The 16204-nt window shown below is 43.5% G+C and overlaps 2 protein-coding genes across 2 annotated transcripts in view; both read left to right on the top strand.

Annotated features, from left to right (window-relative positions):
- Positions 1-9524, top strand: part of LOC100661521 (laminin subunit alpha-3) — a 46591-nt gene extending 37067 nt beyond the window's left edge. The window contains exons 14-15 of the mRNA XM_064293220.1: positions 8397-8541; positions 9229-9524. Of these exons, the coding sequence (XP_064149290.1) occupies positions 8397-8541; positions 9229-9405 (322 nt within the window). The 3' untranslated portion in view covers positions 9406-9524. The remainder of the gene's footprint in view (positions 1-8396; positions 8542-9228) is intronic.
- A 1517-nt stretch (positions 9525-11041) lies between these two features.
- The window catches only part of LAMA3 (laminin subunit alpha 3), a 126511-nt gene continuing 121348 nt past the window's right edge, over positions 11042-16204 (top strand). Inside the window, exons 1-3 of the mRNA XM_064294644.1 lie at positions 11042-11199; positions 13703-13801; positions 16119-16202. Coding sequence (XP_064150714.1) covers positions 11047-11199; positions 13703-13801; positions 16119-16202 — 336 coding nt within the window. The 5' untranslated portion in view covers positions 11042-11046. The remainder of the gene's footprint in view (positions 11200-13702; positions 13802-16118; positions 16203-16204) is intronic.

The raw sequence follows: 16204 nt of genomic DNA, 5'->3' as shown, positions 1-16204 counted from the left end.
CTTCAGTCTTTTCTCCATTTATCATGATGCTGCTTATTGGTCCAGTTGTGAGGATTTTTGTTTTCTTTATGTTTAAGTGTAATCCATACCGAAGGCTGTATAGTCTTTGATCTTCATCAGTAAGTGCTTCAAGTCTTCTTCACTTTAAGCAAGCAAGGTTGTGTTATCTGCATATCGCAGGTTGTTAGCTAGATAACACTATAGAACAACAACTAGTCAGGTATTTGGCAAAACCACTGGGAACAAGTGACACATAAAATTATCACAGTCATGTACAACATAGGAGATTTTGGCAAGTCATTGTATCTTCCTGGGCTTCGGCTTCCCAATCTGTAAAATGAAGATTTGATAAAATCATCTCCAACTTTCCATCCAAATTTCAAATTCGGATTCTCTTTCTTCTTCTATCTTTGGTTATATCACAGACGATATTGCAGAATCATATTGTGTAAATAAAGAAATCTGTTATTTTGGCCAACACTATCTGGATCGCGGTCATAACGATGTGAATATCATTTTTTTAGAGCAGCGTGAAACAATAATCTGATATCATAGCAATCGAAAAAGTAAAATTGTACTTTTGATAATGAAAGATTTATAGCATCAGATTCTTTGAACAAGCAAAAGGGCTGGAATATACTCAGAAGATTTTATGAATCAATGACAAATACAGGGAAGCTGGTAATCACTTTTAATGCTTTAAAAAATTTTCATGATGTCAACCACTTTCAAGCTCTTTTAAGACTGACGAAAGGAGATAAAGTTTCCCTGGACATCCACTGAAGCCATGTGTACAACATGCCTTTCCTGAGAGGACTCAGAAGATCAATAGCAAAAAGAAAGCCTTTTTGGATGGCCTCTATCCCAGCCAATTCTCACGTTTTCACTAAATGTATTAGATAGAGAAATTAAATACCAGGAAAGGTCATAGACTTGGCATTCTTAGAAGAGAAGTGCTTCCAGCTAGGCGTAAGTCCACAAGCCCTAACAAGCTGGAGAAGCCATGTCATTGATGTACCTCACTGAGTAATAGGAATGGCACCCGCCCCCGGCACTCGTGTGCTGGGACAGTGTGAGCAGGGCAGACGGGGCTCTTGCCACACGGAAGGAGCTCAGAGTTCTCCCTGCCTCCTCTTTCTTCCTATGTCTTCTGTAACACTAGTGTTTTTCTCTTAATTTTCCTGAATGATCTTTCTCTGCCTTGTTTTCACCGCCTCAGTGACCTCTGTCTGCCCCAAACTGAGAGGATATGTAGTGTTGTGAGTTTGCATGAGTTTGTGTCTTGCCTCTGCCACTCATTATCTGGGCAACCTTACACAGACATTATTTATCTTCTAAAAAAAAGAAAAAAATTTTTTTTTATGCCTTATTTCTTCATCTTTAAAGTGGGGGTAATGGTGGCACCTACCTAATCAAGTTCTTTAGAGGAGTAAATACCTTTTGCAAAGACACTTAGATCAGTACCTAACACACATTAAGCACTCAATAAGTATTAGCTATTATTTTTATTCGAGTACTTTAAGTATATTATGTAATGAGTATAGCCAGAATGCTCCTTAGAAGTGAGGATGGCAAGACTTTGTCCCGTGCGCTTTGGGCGTATTATCAGGAGGGATCAGTCCCTGGAAAGGGGCATGGTGCTTGATAAAGTAGAGGGTGAGCAAAAAGAGGAAGACACCACAATGAGACAGGTTGACGGTGGTTGCAACAATGGACCAGGCAGTGTTTTGTTCTGTTGTACATAGGGTCGATATGAGTTGGAATTGACGCAAAGGTACCTAACAAAAACATTATTATTATTTAATAATACTTGGCTGTCTGCCTTCCTCTCTCTATACTTTGTCTCCCTGAGGTCCCATCCATTCTCCTGGCTTCATCCACCCCTTCTCCTGAATGGTTCCCAGATCTGTAGCTTCAGTCCTGCATTCTTGATGGCTAATTGATTTGTCCTGAGTTCTCTTGATGGCTTTGTTTAGATGGGCTTGGACAAGTCCCCAAACCCTTTGCATTCCTGTCCCCTCACATGTATCTTTTTTTTTTTTTATTATTATTATGCTTTAAGTGAAAGTTTACAATTCAAGTCAGTTTCTTATATAAAAACTTATACACACATTGTTATGTGACCCTAGTTGCTCTCCCCACAATGTGACAGCATACTGCTTTCTCCACCCTGTATTTCCTGTGTCCAATCAACCAGCTCCTGTACCCTCTGCCTTCTCATCTCACGTCCAGACAGGAGCTGCCCACATAGCCTTATGTGTCTACTTTAGCTAAGAAGCACACTCTTCACCAGTATCATTTTATGTCTTATAGTCCAGTCTAATCTTTGTCTGAAGAGTTGGCTTTGAGAATGGTTTTAGTTTTGGGCTAACAGAGAGTCTGGGGCCATGACTACTGGGGTCCCTCCAGTCTCAGTCAGACCATTAAGTCTGGTCTTTTAATGAGAATTTGAGGTCCACATTCCACTTTTCTCCTGCTCCATCAGGGATTCTCTGTTGTGTTCCTTGTCAGGGTAGTGATTGGTGGTAGCTGGGTACCATCTGGCTCTTGCAGTCTCAGGCTGATGGAGTCTTTGGTTTATGTGGCCCTTTCTTTCTCATGGACTCATATTTTCCTTGTGTATTTGGTGTTCTTTATTTTCCTTGCTCCAAGTGTGTTGAAACCAATTGATACATCTTAGATGGCCACCTGTTAGCTTTTAATACCCCATACGCCACTCACCAAAATGGGATGCAGAAATATTTTCTTAATACACTTTGTTATGGCAGTTGACCTAAATGTCCCTTGAAACCATGGTCCCCAGACTCTCACCTCTGCTACTGTGTCCCTTGAAGTGTTTGGTAGTATTCAGGAAACTTCTTAGCTTTTGGATTTGTCCAGTTGTGTTAACTTTCCCTGTATTGTGTGTTGTCCTTCCCTTCACCTAAAATAATTTTTATCTACTATCTAATTAGTGAATACCCCTCTCCCTACCTTCCCACACTTGTAACCATCAAAAAATATTTTCTTCTGTGTTTAAACCTTTTCCTGAGTTCTTATAATAGTGGTCTCATACAATATTTGTCCTTTTTTGACTAATTTCACTCAGCATAATGCCTTCCAGATTCTTCATGGTACGAGATTTTTCAGGGATTCATTGTTGTTCTTTGTTGTTGCATAATATTCCATTGTGTGAGTATACCATGATTTGTTTATCCATTCATCCGTTGGTGGGCATCTAGGTTGTTTCCATGCTTTTGCTATTGTAAATGGTGCTGCAGTGAACGTGGGTGTGCATGTATCTATTCACGTGACAGCTCTTATTTCTCTAGGATATATTCCAAGGAGGGGGATTACTGGATTGTATGGTACTTCTATTTCTAGCTTTTTAAGGAAGCACCAAATTGATTTCTTGGATTATATGATCTTCAAGGGCCCTTCCCCCTCCAAAAATTCTACAACTCCTGTCTTCTGTATGAAACCCATGTCATTGTCTTGCCTTTCAAGACATTTTCCCATTAGGACTTTTTTTTTACATTTCTAACTAATGGTGACAGTCTTCTCTTAGTCCTCAGAACCTGAAATCTAAGTATTAGAATCAAACCTTTTCCCCCACAGTCACTCAGATGTCAAGTTCTGATGAAGTATGTGTTACCTCACCTCCTTTCCATTGCCCTCTGCTAGCTGCCACCACCCAGGCTAAGTCCTGTTACCACTTTATGTTTGGATGATGATGGTTTCCTAACTGACCTTAATTTTCTTGGTTTTTTCATTTTCCTTCCTTCCTCTGTCACTCCCTCCCATCCTTCCTTCTTTCTTTCTTCCCTTAATCTAAGAGAAATGTGCTAAATCTGTAATTATACTGAGATTTTAAAATCTATTTTCCCTATAATTTTGTCACTAATATGTAGAAGTATTAGTTTGCATAATTTGATACAGTGTTAATAAATGTGTTTATGATTGTATCTTCTTGATTTTTTTTTTTTTAACCAGAATGAAAATCCCTATTTCTTGTGAATTCTGTCAGATACCCTTATGTTTTATCCTTCAAACCATATCTTAACACCTACTTCCATTTGGGTGCTGTGCCTTGTGGGGAAGGCACAAATGCCTAATAATAAGAGGTCACAGTCTGATAGGGGAGCTCTGGTGGCTCATAGGTTAAAGTACTCAGCTGCTAACCAAAAGGTTGGTGACTCAAATCCACCAGCTGCCCTGCAGGAGAAAGATGTGACAGTTGGTTTCCGTAAAGATTACAGCCTCAGAAACCCTATGGGGCAGTTCTACTCTGTCCTATGGGGCAGTTCTACTCTTGCGAAAGCAGCAAGAATCTTTACAGAAGCGGACTGCCACGTGTTTTTCCCGCAGAGTGGCTGGTGGGTTCAGATCTCAGACCTTTTGGTTTGCAGCTCAGCACTTAACCACTGCGCCACCGGGACTCAGAAGACCGAAAGCCTTCTACATATCAGCAGAGATGTGCTCATTATTTGATTGCATAAAGCTTGTTTAATGCTCCGTTACCCCGTCTCTTACATGATTAGTGAACGTTCTCCGTCTGTGCGTCCTGTGTCCTCAATGAAAATGTGCCGAAGTCAAGACTGACTTACTCTACACCAAAAAAACAGACAAACCTGTTGTTGTTGAGTCGATTTGACACATGGCGACCTCATGTGTTACAAAGTAGAACTGCTCCGTAGGATTTTCTTAGCCGTAATCTTTTACGGAAATAAACTGCCAGGCCTTTCTCCCATGGAGCCACTGGGTGAGTTCAAATTGCCCACCTTTCAGTTAGTGGCTGGGGGCAAACCCTTTGCACAAAACCCGGGGACCTCTATTCTATACACAGGGATGTGTATATAGGAGGTGCCCTGTAATTGAATGAATAAATGAATTAATTGGTAGGCTTTGGGTTCTGGGTTAAAATTGGAGTTTGATGTGAGTGTAATGTTAAGGGACCCCCAGCACTTAATGACTGAAGGACACAGTTGGCCCTTGCACAACTGGGCCTGGGTTTCTGTGAGCCACGCTGAGTGCACCTGCACACACACCCAGATTCTCATCTGCACATTATTATGTAACATTTGGCCACATGCTCATTGCCTTGGAGATGGCTTCACCTGACCTGCACCCCTAGGCAGCATCCACTGGCACCTTTGGGCTTTAGTGAGGGTAGGTCCCTGGGGAGCAGAATCAAGCTTTTTTATTCCCTCTCTGTCGTACCACCAAAAATCGTACCACCAAAAATACCTTTTGTTGCTTGTTTTTGTACAGGATGTGTACACTCAACGGCCTGAACATTGTATTACTCAGTTACTTAGGTGCTAGTCTTTGTGGTTTGGTTAACCCTTGCCTATCATCCCCAACAGGCTTCTCAGGGCTCCGTTCTCGGGCAGTGCCTCCTCACTCCGCTCAGTGCTTGCTGATTGCCATCCACTCGGAGCTTTATCCTGTGGCACTGACCTCCCCTCCCTTACACATCATCTCCCGCATGCTTTCTGAAACAAATGGTCAGACAAGTCACGATTTTGTATTCATTCCTCCTCATCACAACAGACAACTTCCACAGCCACCCTCCCTGCAAAATACTCACATTCCTTTGTTTTCCAGCGACGCGAAAGAATAGAATGTATGTTCGCTCCCATCTGCCTGTCCTCACCTTCAAGGTCTGGACTCAGGCTGCTGCCTCACTGAGGTGCTCTCAGGAACCGCTCTTCTGCCCTTGCCACCAAAATTCCTCTTCTGCCCTGAGTTCTCTTTCTTTGCTTTTTAATTTGGTTGCCTGTACCCTTGTCTTTCTATCTCTAGACCACCAGAGTTCTTATGCCCCACATTCTCTGTTCCCTCTACAAATAAAAAAGAATCTGGGAACAAATCCTTTTTTTTTTTTTTTTTGCTTGTTTCTGATTGCATCTAGTCTGAGCTTTACAAGAAGAGAGCAGGGGTTATTGACCTGGGTCCAGGAACCCTGTGATAGTGAATGAAGAGTTCTGTCAGAGTGAATGAGTGAGAATGTGTGAGTGTGTGTGAGTGGGTATGTGTGTGAGACTGTGTGCCTGAGTGTGAGTGTGAATGAGTGTATGTGTGAGTGAGTTGTGTGAGTGGGTATGTGTGTGAGACTGTGTGCCTGAGTGCAAGTGTGAATGAGTGTGTGTGAGTGAGTGCGTACTTTAGTGTGAGAGTGTGTGTAAGAGAGGAGCACTTTTCTAAGAAGATGGCCCATCCTTTACCTCAGCACTCCAAAAGGGTCTGTGACCCCCTTCCAAAGTTGACCATCACTGCATTGGAGTGTTCACCTCAAGCAGAACAATTATGCTTTAAGCTTACTTTGCCGGAGGTGTGGTTTGGAGGCCACCTTCTTCCTTATTAAAATAATTTCTGCAGCCATCAGGCAGGGAGGAAGATGAGGGGGATGGGACTGGGAAGTCCTGAAGACGTTTGTCTTTCTCAGCAGGCCTTCCCAGGTAAAGCTGATTTAGTCTTTGTAGGTGTGCTGAGCAGAAGAAAGGGATGCCCATCTGGCCCTCTTAGCCAAAGGGATAACAAGACTAAGAATAGCAAATACTTATATGTGTGCAAGCAGTATTCTAAGGTTTTTACATACATTATCTTGTTTAATATTTATAATAATTCTATGAAGGACTACTATCTCCAGTTTTACAGATGAGGAAACTAAATTACAAAGAGATTAATTTGCCCAGAGTACCACAGTGGTGGAGCTGGATTCGAACCCAGGTCATCTGGTTCCGGAGTTTGTGCTTTTAATCACGTGCAAGATCCTTTATTGGTTATGAGCAGATATTAACCAAAGGCAAACTTACTGTGATATAAAGTTATGTTTATCTTTTTTAAGATGGTCACTAGGGTAAAATATTTTGAAAGATATTAAGAGATAGTTGACAACTTAAATTTGGTGGAAATTTAATAAAATATTTCATATCCGATTGTATTCCCTATATGCCAATAAAAAACACATCTTCTGATACTTTATTTAGACCCACAAAAGAGGCTCCATGTGTAGATACCACCAGCCTCCAGCTGTGGAGCTCGGGGCCTGAAGGCTCACATCAGCTCCTCTTCCTCTTTACCACCTCACACATTGGGCTTCTTAGGGTTCCATTCCCAGCCACTGCTCTTCCCACTCAGCTCAGCCACTTTGGTGCTTCAGTTACACCTAAGAGCTGAGGACTCGTAGCTTCCCCAGAACTTTCCTGTGAGCCTCAGGCACTTGCCAGCTGGACTTCCCCATCAGGGCCTCCCCCTGTTGTCTCCTGCCCCTGCTCTCCTCTTAACCTTGGCCTCACACGGGCCCCACCATCCACGTGGCCACTCAAGGAAAACAGGGAGTCTTCCTTAGTCTCCTCTTTCTTGTCTCCTCATCCAGAAAGTCACAATTTCTGAAGTAGTTTTGAAGCCCATCACTCCTCTCCATTTAACTTTCTTCATCCTGGGTCAGCCTCCTTACCTCTCTCTGGACACAACACCCTGCCACTGGACTTGTCTCCTTGAATCAAGTCTTCACACAAATCCAACTGCGTTGTTTCCCCTTCTGAAAGCTTTCCATAATGTGGAAAGCATTTCATAACGTGTGTAGTGTATTGTCATTATCTCTCTGATAATGGGGACCTGGCCACTGACGAGCCAGGCATGGTGCTGAAAGCTTTGCAGGGATGGCTTCCTCCACTCCCTGTCTCACAGATAAGAAAACTAAGGCTTTGAGGAGTTGAATAACTTGCCAAGATAACACAGCTGACTTGAGTCAGGGCTAGGTCAGGACTCTGGTCAGTCTGTATTCTGTGGCAAGCTTGAGTACTGCTGCCAGAACAGTGTCAGTACCCCCATCCACACGGTCTGGTACCCACCTGCCTCTTCAGGCCCATCGGTCAGCATTCCCTGCCCGTCACCTGCACTAGTGGGACCATACCTGTGTTCCCTGCATACACCTGCAGTTTCTCCTCTCTGCTTGTTCTGTCTGGAACACCTGCCCTCACCTCCCCCTTGACCCCACACTTGTTATTTAAGGCTCAGCTCAGGCATCACCTAATCGGGGAACGCTGGTGACTATACTGGGCTGGGTGAGCTGATGCCCCTTGGACTCTGGTTATACCGTTGTGTGGAGTGGTCCCATTCCCACCTCGTGCTGCAGGCTGGGGCGTGCCCATCATTGTACCCCAGCACCTAGCCCCACACCTGGCACAGGTGAGTACACATCGGTGATGGCCATCTGGATGGCAGTTGGTGTATGTGAGAGCCTCTCTGAGCTTGTTTCTAGTCACCTTGGACACTAAACACCTGTGGGCAGCTCTGTGTCTATTTAACTGGCTTTGTGAGGTAACTCCTCTGCCTCAGTGTAGGGGGACGCTTTAGAGTTGTGTTTAGAAAGATGATGAGAACTTTTGCTTCCTTTCATTTGGGTGAAGATGCAAGCCCAGGATCGCAGGGCGACAATGTGACCGGTGTGCATCTGGGTTCTACCACTTCCCTGAGTGCGTTCCCTGCAATTGCAACCGAGAAGGGACAGAGCCAGAAGTCTGTGACCTGGGGACTGGAGCGTGCCTCTGCAAGGTAAGACAGACCCTGTCAAGGCCAGGGACACCAAGGCCAGGGGCATCAGCTACCACCAGTGAGGATGCTCGTCATGCTGAATCAGCATATACAGATGTGTGGGCAATGGCACTGACTTCCCCATAAGAGATCTTCATAATGTGTGTAGTATTTGATAGTCATTATCTCACGTGATAGAAATGGTTAGAAGGGGAGACCCCTCTCATCCTTTAGAGGCCACAGACCCCTTTGAGGATCTGAAGACAGGTATAGACTTCTATCTACAATTTATAGATGCTTATTGGTTTCCTTGAAGCCTATCCCTGGAGCATAGACCCCAGGTTAATAATCTCTACTCTTGAGGTTCTGCCAGGTAATAGGAGAGCTTCCAGTCATAGCAGATGTTTTGAGGTGCTGGCGAGTGGGATAAATTGGTTTCTCCATATTGTGAATCCTTCTGGTCCTTCAAGATGCCTTCACAATACCAGGGGACATCTTAAGAAATTTAGGGTGTTCTTTCTTCCATCTGTGTGTGATATAAAAGTTGAACAATCATGTGGTATAAATGCTTAACAATTACATGCATGTCAATGTTTTGTTAACATCTATGTTCTAATCTTGCTTTAGTATTAAATTTGTACAAATAGCTAATTACGATCTGGGAAGCTTCAGAAGGAATGATGTCTTGTTTCATTTTTACATCAATAGGAAAATGTGGAAGGTACCGAATGCAATGTGTGTCGAAAAGGTTCATTTTATTTGGACCCAGACAACCCTAAGGGTTGTACCAGCTGCTTCTGCTTTGGAGTAAATAATCACTGTACCAGTACACATAAGCGAAGAACTAAGGTATGCAGAGAATCAAAGGCTTTGTGCTTTTCCTAAGTACTGCAGAGTGAGGGAAAAAATGAATTGGCATGAAGCATGAAGTGTTGTGGAACTTTCTGTGTATTAGTATTTTGCAATGGTAAGCATTGTCCTTGCAGTTCCCTCAGCCAGCAGCGTTCCTGCCACAGATGTCCCCATGCTTGTTCCCAAATGTCTCATGCTCAGAGGGACCTTCCCTCCCCACTCCCTGTGAAGGAGTCCACCCTAGTCACTTTCCATGCCCTTACTCTGCTTTGTTGTGCCCACAGCACTTAGCACTCCTTGTTGTGTTATACATTTAGTTCTGAAACTTGTTTATTATCTGTCTTACCCCACCGCTAGCATGTAAGCTCCTTGATGAATTCCCAGTGCTAGAACAGGACCTGGGACGTAGTAGGTGTTCAATAAATACTTGGTAAATGAATGGAAACCCACTGCCATGGAGTCAATTCTGACTCATGATGACACAGTGGCTACAACAATGAACCCAAACATAGCAACGATTGTGAGGATGGTGCAGGACCGGGCAGTGTTTCATTCTGTTGCGTATAAGGTCATTATGAGTCAGAACTGACTCCACAGCACCTAACAACAACAACAACAACAAATGAACGGTGTTTGATGCCTTTTCCACTCATTTCTTCTTATCTTCTTCCTTTTTTTACTTCTCACTTATTGTGCCACATCTTTTCTTTGGTCACTTTTTAATTAACTCCATGAAACTGAAGCATTTTTTGTTTTCATTGTGCCATGAACCAGCAGTGTTACTAACCCAAGAGTCTTACTCATACTGGCTCTGTTTGCATGAGTCATGTCTTCTGTCCAGCAAGAATTCAAAGAGAGACTATTTTATATATTTTACTGTCTGCCTCTTAAAAAGAGCACAGGCTGGTAATTGGAAAAAAAAAAAAAAAAAAAGGCTAGTAAATGGATTCTGACGTCTCCCCTCCAGCCCCGCTAAGTGGGATCAGAAAGCATTACTTCTAACCTAAACCTTGTCAAATTCTCACATTTTTTCTTCTCTCATGTTTAACTCCTGGTTTCTTTTGGGATCAGGGAACTACTGTGATGCTTCATTTAGAGAAAAAATAGTGATAGCAGGCCACTGTATTCCTTGTCACGTTTTCTCTGTAAGGAGCTCATCATTAGATGTTGCCACAGTTCTAGTTATTATTCATACATTTATTTATTTATTGTTCAAAGATTTATGAAAAACCCATTGCCATGGAGTCGATTCTGACTCATAGCAACCCTACAGGACAGAGTAGAACTGCCCCCATTGAGTTCCCAAGGCACAGCTGGTAGATTTGAACTGCTGACCTTTTAGTTAAGCCAAACTCCTAACCACTGCACCACTAGGGCTCCAAACACTTTATGAGCGGCTATTAAATACCAAGAACCAAGGTGTGTGCTGGGACACCAAGACAAATCACACATGCACGCGGTCAGTGCTCCCTGAGAACTCCTGGTAGAGCTGGTCAGGCGAGTGCAGTGGTGGGGTGCAGGCTCTCTCATGGGGGTCCGAAGGGAGGCCCAAGAGGAGACACATACAAGAGGCCTTTGTGAGCAAAGTGGCCGCCGTGTGCCTCATTCTCTGATACCTGACTAGGCCCCAGCCACACATTTCCATTCCTTGCTCTTGTGTTGCAGTTTGTGGATATGATGGGTTGGCGCCTGGAGATGGCAGATCACGTGGACATCCCCACCTCATTCAACCCGGGCAGCAACAGCGTGGTTGCAGACATCCAGGAGCTGCCCGCGACAGTTCTCACTGCATCCTGGGTCGCACCTCCTTCCTACCTGGGGGATAAGGTAATGTCCTGTTCTCCTGAGCCCTCTGTGGGCCTTCACCATCACTGCATGCTTATCATTTATGGGGTGTTTGGAAGGAAGAATTAAGAAAGTCAGGTGAATAAAATAAAAGTCCCTGGGTGGTACAAACAGGTAAAGTGCTCAGCTGCTCACCAAAGGGTTGGAGATTCGAGTTCATCCAGAGGTGCCTTGGAAGAAAGGCCTGGTGATCTGCTTCTGAAAAGTGAATCATTGAAAACCCTATGGAGCACAGTTGTATTCTGACACATATGGGGTGGCCATGAGTCAGAGTTGATTCAGTGGCAACTGTTTACCGATTAAAAGTGCAGAAGAGACAGATGCTGCCTCCAGCCCTGAGGAGCTGAGCTAGAACCTCACATGCCTGCATGCACTAGCCCAGCAGCAAATGAAACCATGTACAATGCTTTGTCTCATTTTTTACTTAATGACAAAGAATTTTTTTCTCCAGGGAAACAGCCATTTAAATAATATCTGTTGCAAATGGAGTAGGTCGACTTTTAAATTCCAGTGCTAAGACTTCTTTGTTTTAAAGCAAAAGAAAGGCATATTGTCAGAAAAGCAAAAGCTGTGAAGTGACTTCAATGCTCATGGAAGGAGAACAGACCCCAGTTCAGCTTTTATAGGCAGATGCACGGGCACTGAGTTAGACGCTCCTGGGAGTGTGTCTACTGGCTGCTCTTCCTTTAATTACAGTTGATTATTCCAGTGCTTGACCATCTGCACTGATTTCACAAGGACAGAGATGTTGGTCTCATGTAGGAACATCATCAGGTGAAGTGTTCTTTTTAGCAAGGGTAAATTAAAAAAAAATTGTTTTTTATTGTGGTAAAATACATTAACATAGAATTTGCCATCTTAACTATTCCTACGTGTACATTTCAGTAGCATTCGTTATGTTTGCGATGCTGTGCAGCCATCCCCATTGAGAGCAGAACTTCTGATGGGGATAGATTTCACAGGGACCAGCTCAGGTGATGCCGTAGTCTCATACTTAGAGTGATTACATATCAGGGCCTTGTCAATCTGAGGTATCTAGTTCTGTTTTCTGGCTGAAGGACTATGGGTTTTGACATTTGACCGTGGATAATGTTGCCTGTCTCACATAACCCTACTCCTCTCTCAATTAATATCTTCTTCACCTCTATACGGTTACCCCCAAAACTTTGTAGCTTAAAACAACAAAAATTATTATCTTGCATAGTTTCTGTGGGTTGGGAATCCAGGAGTGGCTCAGCTGGGTAGTTCTGACTCAGGGTCTCTCATGAGGTTGCTGGTCAAGATGTGAGCAGAGGCTGTGGTCAGCTGGGACTGGAGGGTCTGCTTCCAAGTCCACTCATGCGGTTTTTAAAAGGCCTCTCTTTCTTGCTGTCTGTTGGCTGGAGGCCTCAATTCTTCATCATGTGGGACCCACCATAAGCTGCTTGAGTGTCTTCATGGCATGGCATCTGGCTTCCCCCAAAGCGAGTTATGAGAGAGAAGGGGAGAGGAGGAAGAGGATCAGAAAGGAAGGAGAGAGAGGGAGAACCTACAACAGAAGTTGCAATCTTTTTATAACCTAGTTTTGGAAGGGACATACTCTCTCCTCTGCCTTAGTCTATTCATTAGAAGTGAGTCACCAAGTACGGCCCACACTCAGGGGGAGGGGAATTAAGCACCACCTCTTGAAGGCAGGAATATCGAAGGATTTGTGAACGTATTTTTAAAACCACAGCAGTCCATCAAAATAGTAATACTTAGTAAGATGATTCAAGATATTATTTGTAACACTTCCAAACTCTAAGATCATAACTCTGTGAAGCTTTGTCAGGTTATAGATTCTAGGGAAAAACTTTTACACACTGGGAACCCAGAAGTGCTGCACCTTCTCTCTTGCTATGAGTTATTTGCATTTTCCAGTCAAGGTATTTTGTCTTGTCCACCCTGAGGTGATGTTGCCTCTGAATCCTGTCCCCTTTCTTCCACCCCTCAGTCACTCCTTCCTTCTAAATGATTAGTTTTGCTTTAAGGGTGGGAGGTATCAGGGCAAGAGATGAAACTTCCATCAGAAAGCTACAACTTCTACAGCTCCACCGCAATGATGGCACTTCCACAGTGTTGGGAGAAAGCCTGGATCCCTAATGGGGTGGTCAACATGGTTTCCACACCCAGTAGAATTTATAATAACATAGCAATAGCTCATCATCTGTTTTCAGGGGAATTTTTTTTTTTAATATTTATTTTTAGACTTTCATTTTTTGACTGATAGATATTAACCAATATTAAATAAGAAAACAATGGCCTATATTTTTTAGAATAGCTGTGGCTTAAATGATACAAAATGGTATAAATTAGAAAGTTAAACTGCCATCCTCAGTCCCACTTTCTAGAAGTAACCATTGTTAGCAGGTGGATTGTGTATCTTTCCAGACCTTATGTACCTAAGTATTTTTCATACTGGTTAATGTTGACATTGTCTTTTCTAATGCTTATATTTCAATTTTAGGTTTCTTCATATGGTGGCTACCTCACTTACCAAGTCAAGTCCTTTGGCTTACCCAGTGACATGGTTCTTCTGGGAAAGAGGCCAGATGTGCAGCTCACTGTGGGTATCAGAACACAGCCCAAAGGGCAGGAAGGGGGATTACTCTTGGTGCCGATCTGAAATGAGGATCTTTTGATAAGCATTCTACAAAGTTTGGATTAACTTGTTTCTAATATTTTATAGAAACTAAAAAGGAAGCTTAGAGCAAGTAGCATCTTGTCAGGATCCTACTTTCAGGACAATCTCAACCCTACATGATTTCTCTTTTTTCTCCTCCCAGAGTACTTAACTGTGTCTCACCCTTGCTTCTCATAAATTACTGCCTCAGGGTGAACATTTTTGTATGTTTTTGTCTTTCAATTTAGTTTAACAAATGTGTTTGAGCCCTTTCACTGCACAAGATCACATTGCTGGGCTCTATAAAGGGGAAGCAAGCTGAGTCTTGTCCTCACAAGGTGTATCATCTGTCAGGGGAGACAAGAGAAATATGCAAATCACTACAATCCACGGAATAGGAGATGTTCGAGAAGTTCAAACAAGGCTCCATGGGAGAAGGGGCACACATGGGGGGCTTGTGCAGCCTGAGAGGCCCTCAGAAGGCTTCATGGAGCAGGTTAGTTTTGAGCTGGGCCTTTAAGAATGGCCCTGAGAGGAGAAATATCCATGTCGGGGCAGGGAATAAGGTGAACAGTGGCAAAAGGACAGCATAGGGCAGGAGGCTGTGCTCAAGGGATGGCCAGACCAACTTGGCTAGTATAAGTGGTGCCCAGTCATCAAAAATAAGCTTGGAAGAGTAAGAAACCATTTATCATTGAGTTGACCTGACCTATGGTGACCCCATGTGTGTCAGAGTAGAACAGAGAGTGTTTTATGCAATGATAGGGGACTTGACCTGACACAGACAGTGGGGAGCCACTCTGCCTTTTTGAAAAGTGACATCTGTACACTATGTGCCAGGTACACAATGTAGAACTGCAGCCTAGAAAATTCCGTGAGGGCAAGGGTGGTGTTATATCTCAGTTTGTGCCTCCAACAAGGCAGGCACTGCACCGCGAACACAAGTTGGATTGCCGTAGCTGGAGCTTGATTCCGTTTCTGGTGTATATGCTGTGATTACGCAACGCAGTTACAGCTTCCTGAAGGAGGTTTCTTGTGTCTCTGACTGTAAAGTAGGAACCAGCAAGTCTCACACACCTCCTCACAGCTAAAGGCCCCACATTCTTGGTGAATGTCTGTGCTCAGGCGCTGTGGTGCTATGTTTTGTTTTTACTGGTATCCACATCTGTTGAATTGTTGTTTCGAAAACTCCAAAGAACCTTTGCAGAACATCTTAAAAATAAGGCACCAATGATTTAACAGTCACAATCTGAGAAAAAATAGCTGCACGATAAAAACAAGGCCATGGCCATGCTCTGTTTGTGTCATATTTTTTGCAGAGCATCATGTAGTTCAGGTCACGGTACACTTATTTTTTACTGCGAAAAGTTTGTTGTGCAAACTGTTGGAATTCACTTAGACGTAATCGCCAAAATTTCTTCTTAATTTTACCTTCATACGTGGAAAAGAATTTAGGCTTCTGGAACATTTGCTTTGCTGCTTTGTTCCTCACCCTTGTAATTAAGAGCCTATAGGGCATGTTTCTTAGATTCAGGTTTTAAATAATTTGTGACCCAGGATAATGCTTTTTCTTTCTGAGACTCGGGTCCTATTGAATGGAATCCTTTAGGATTTGGTGCTGTGACAAGACAGTGGAGCTTTCTGTGTGTGTTTGGAGTTGGGGTGCTGCTGGTAGGCCCTGATCTTCCCATTTAGCCCTGTTAGGAGTCTCTCAAGAGCCTCTGTAATGGGAACGGGGTGAGGGTGAGGAGATGGGGTATGGTGCGGTAGGGATGGGAGCTGAAAATGAGTAAGGCTGGATTCCCATAGGGCGAAGGGTGCAGACCCAAGTCTTCCCTAAAGCTACTGGCTGTGTAGTTCCCTGCTATGCATATTTTTATAATTTACATATTACCCTTCAGCCCTGTCCACCCCTCTTCACTAACCCCCCCATCAAAGCACTTTTTTGCTAAGAAAATTTGACCCTGTAGGCAGTGATGGAAACAGCACCTCGGGTATTCACTACAAAGCATTATTGTTTCCCCCGCCCCGACCTTTTCAGTCACTTTCAAGGGAGATTTCCTTGTTTCCTGTTTGTAAAAATAAACTGTATTAGATATTATTATCCTGTTTCCATGTCACTAATCTTTTAACCAGTTAATTTCTGAACCATTTTTTAGAATCAGGTTTCCGTGTAATGCAGGTCTATAGAAATTTGTTCTTAGATCAATTATAATCATCCCAACCAAGGTGCTAAAGTACTCACTTCCTCTTTAAACAGGGTCAGCAGATGTCAGTGATCTACGAGGAGCCGAACAACCCCAGGCCAGACCGGCTGTATTATGGGCGAGTCCAGGTGGTGGAGGT

Source organism: Loxodonta africana, chromosome 11, assembly GCF_030014295.1.
Source record: "Loxodonta africana isolate mLoxAfr1 chromosome 11, mLoxAfr1.hap2, whole genome shotgun sequence".
NCBI lineage: Eukaryota > Metazoa > Chordata > Mammalia > Proboscidea > Elephantidae > Loxodonta > Loxodonta africana.
This window is presented reverse-complemented; position numbering and strand designations above follow the sequence as displayed.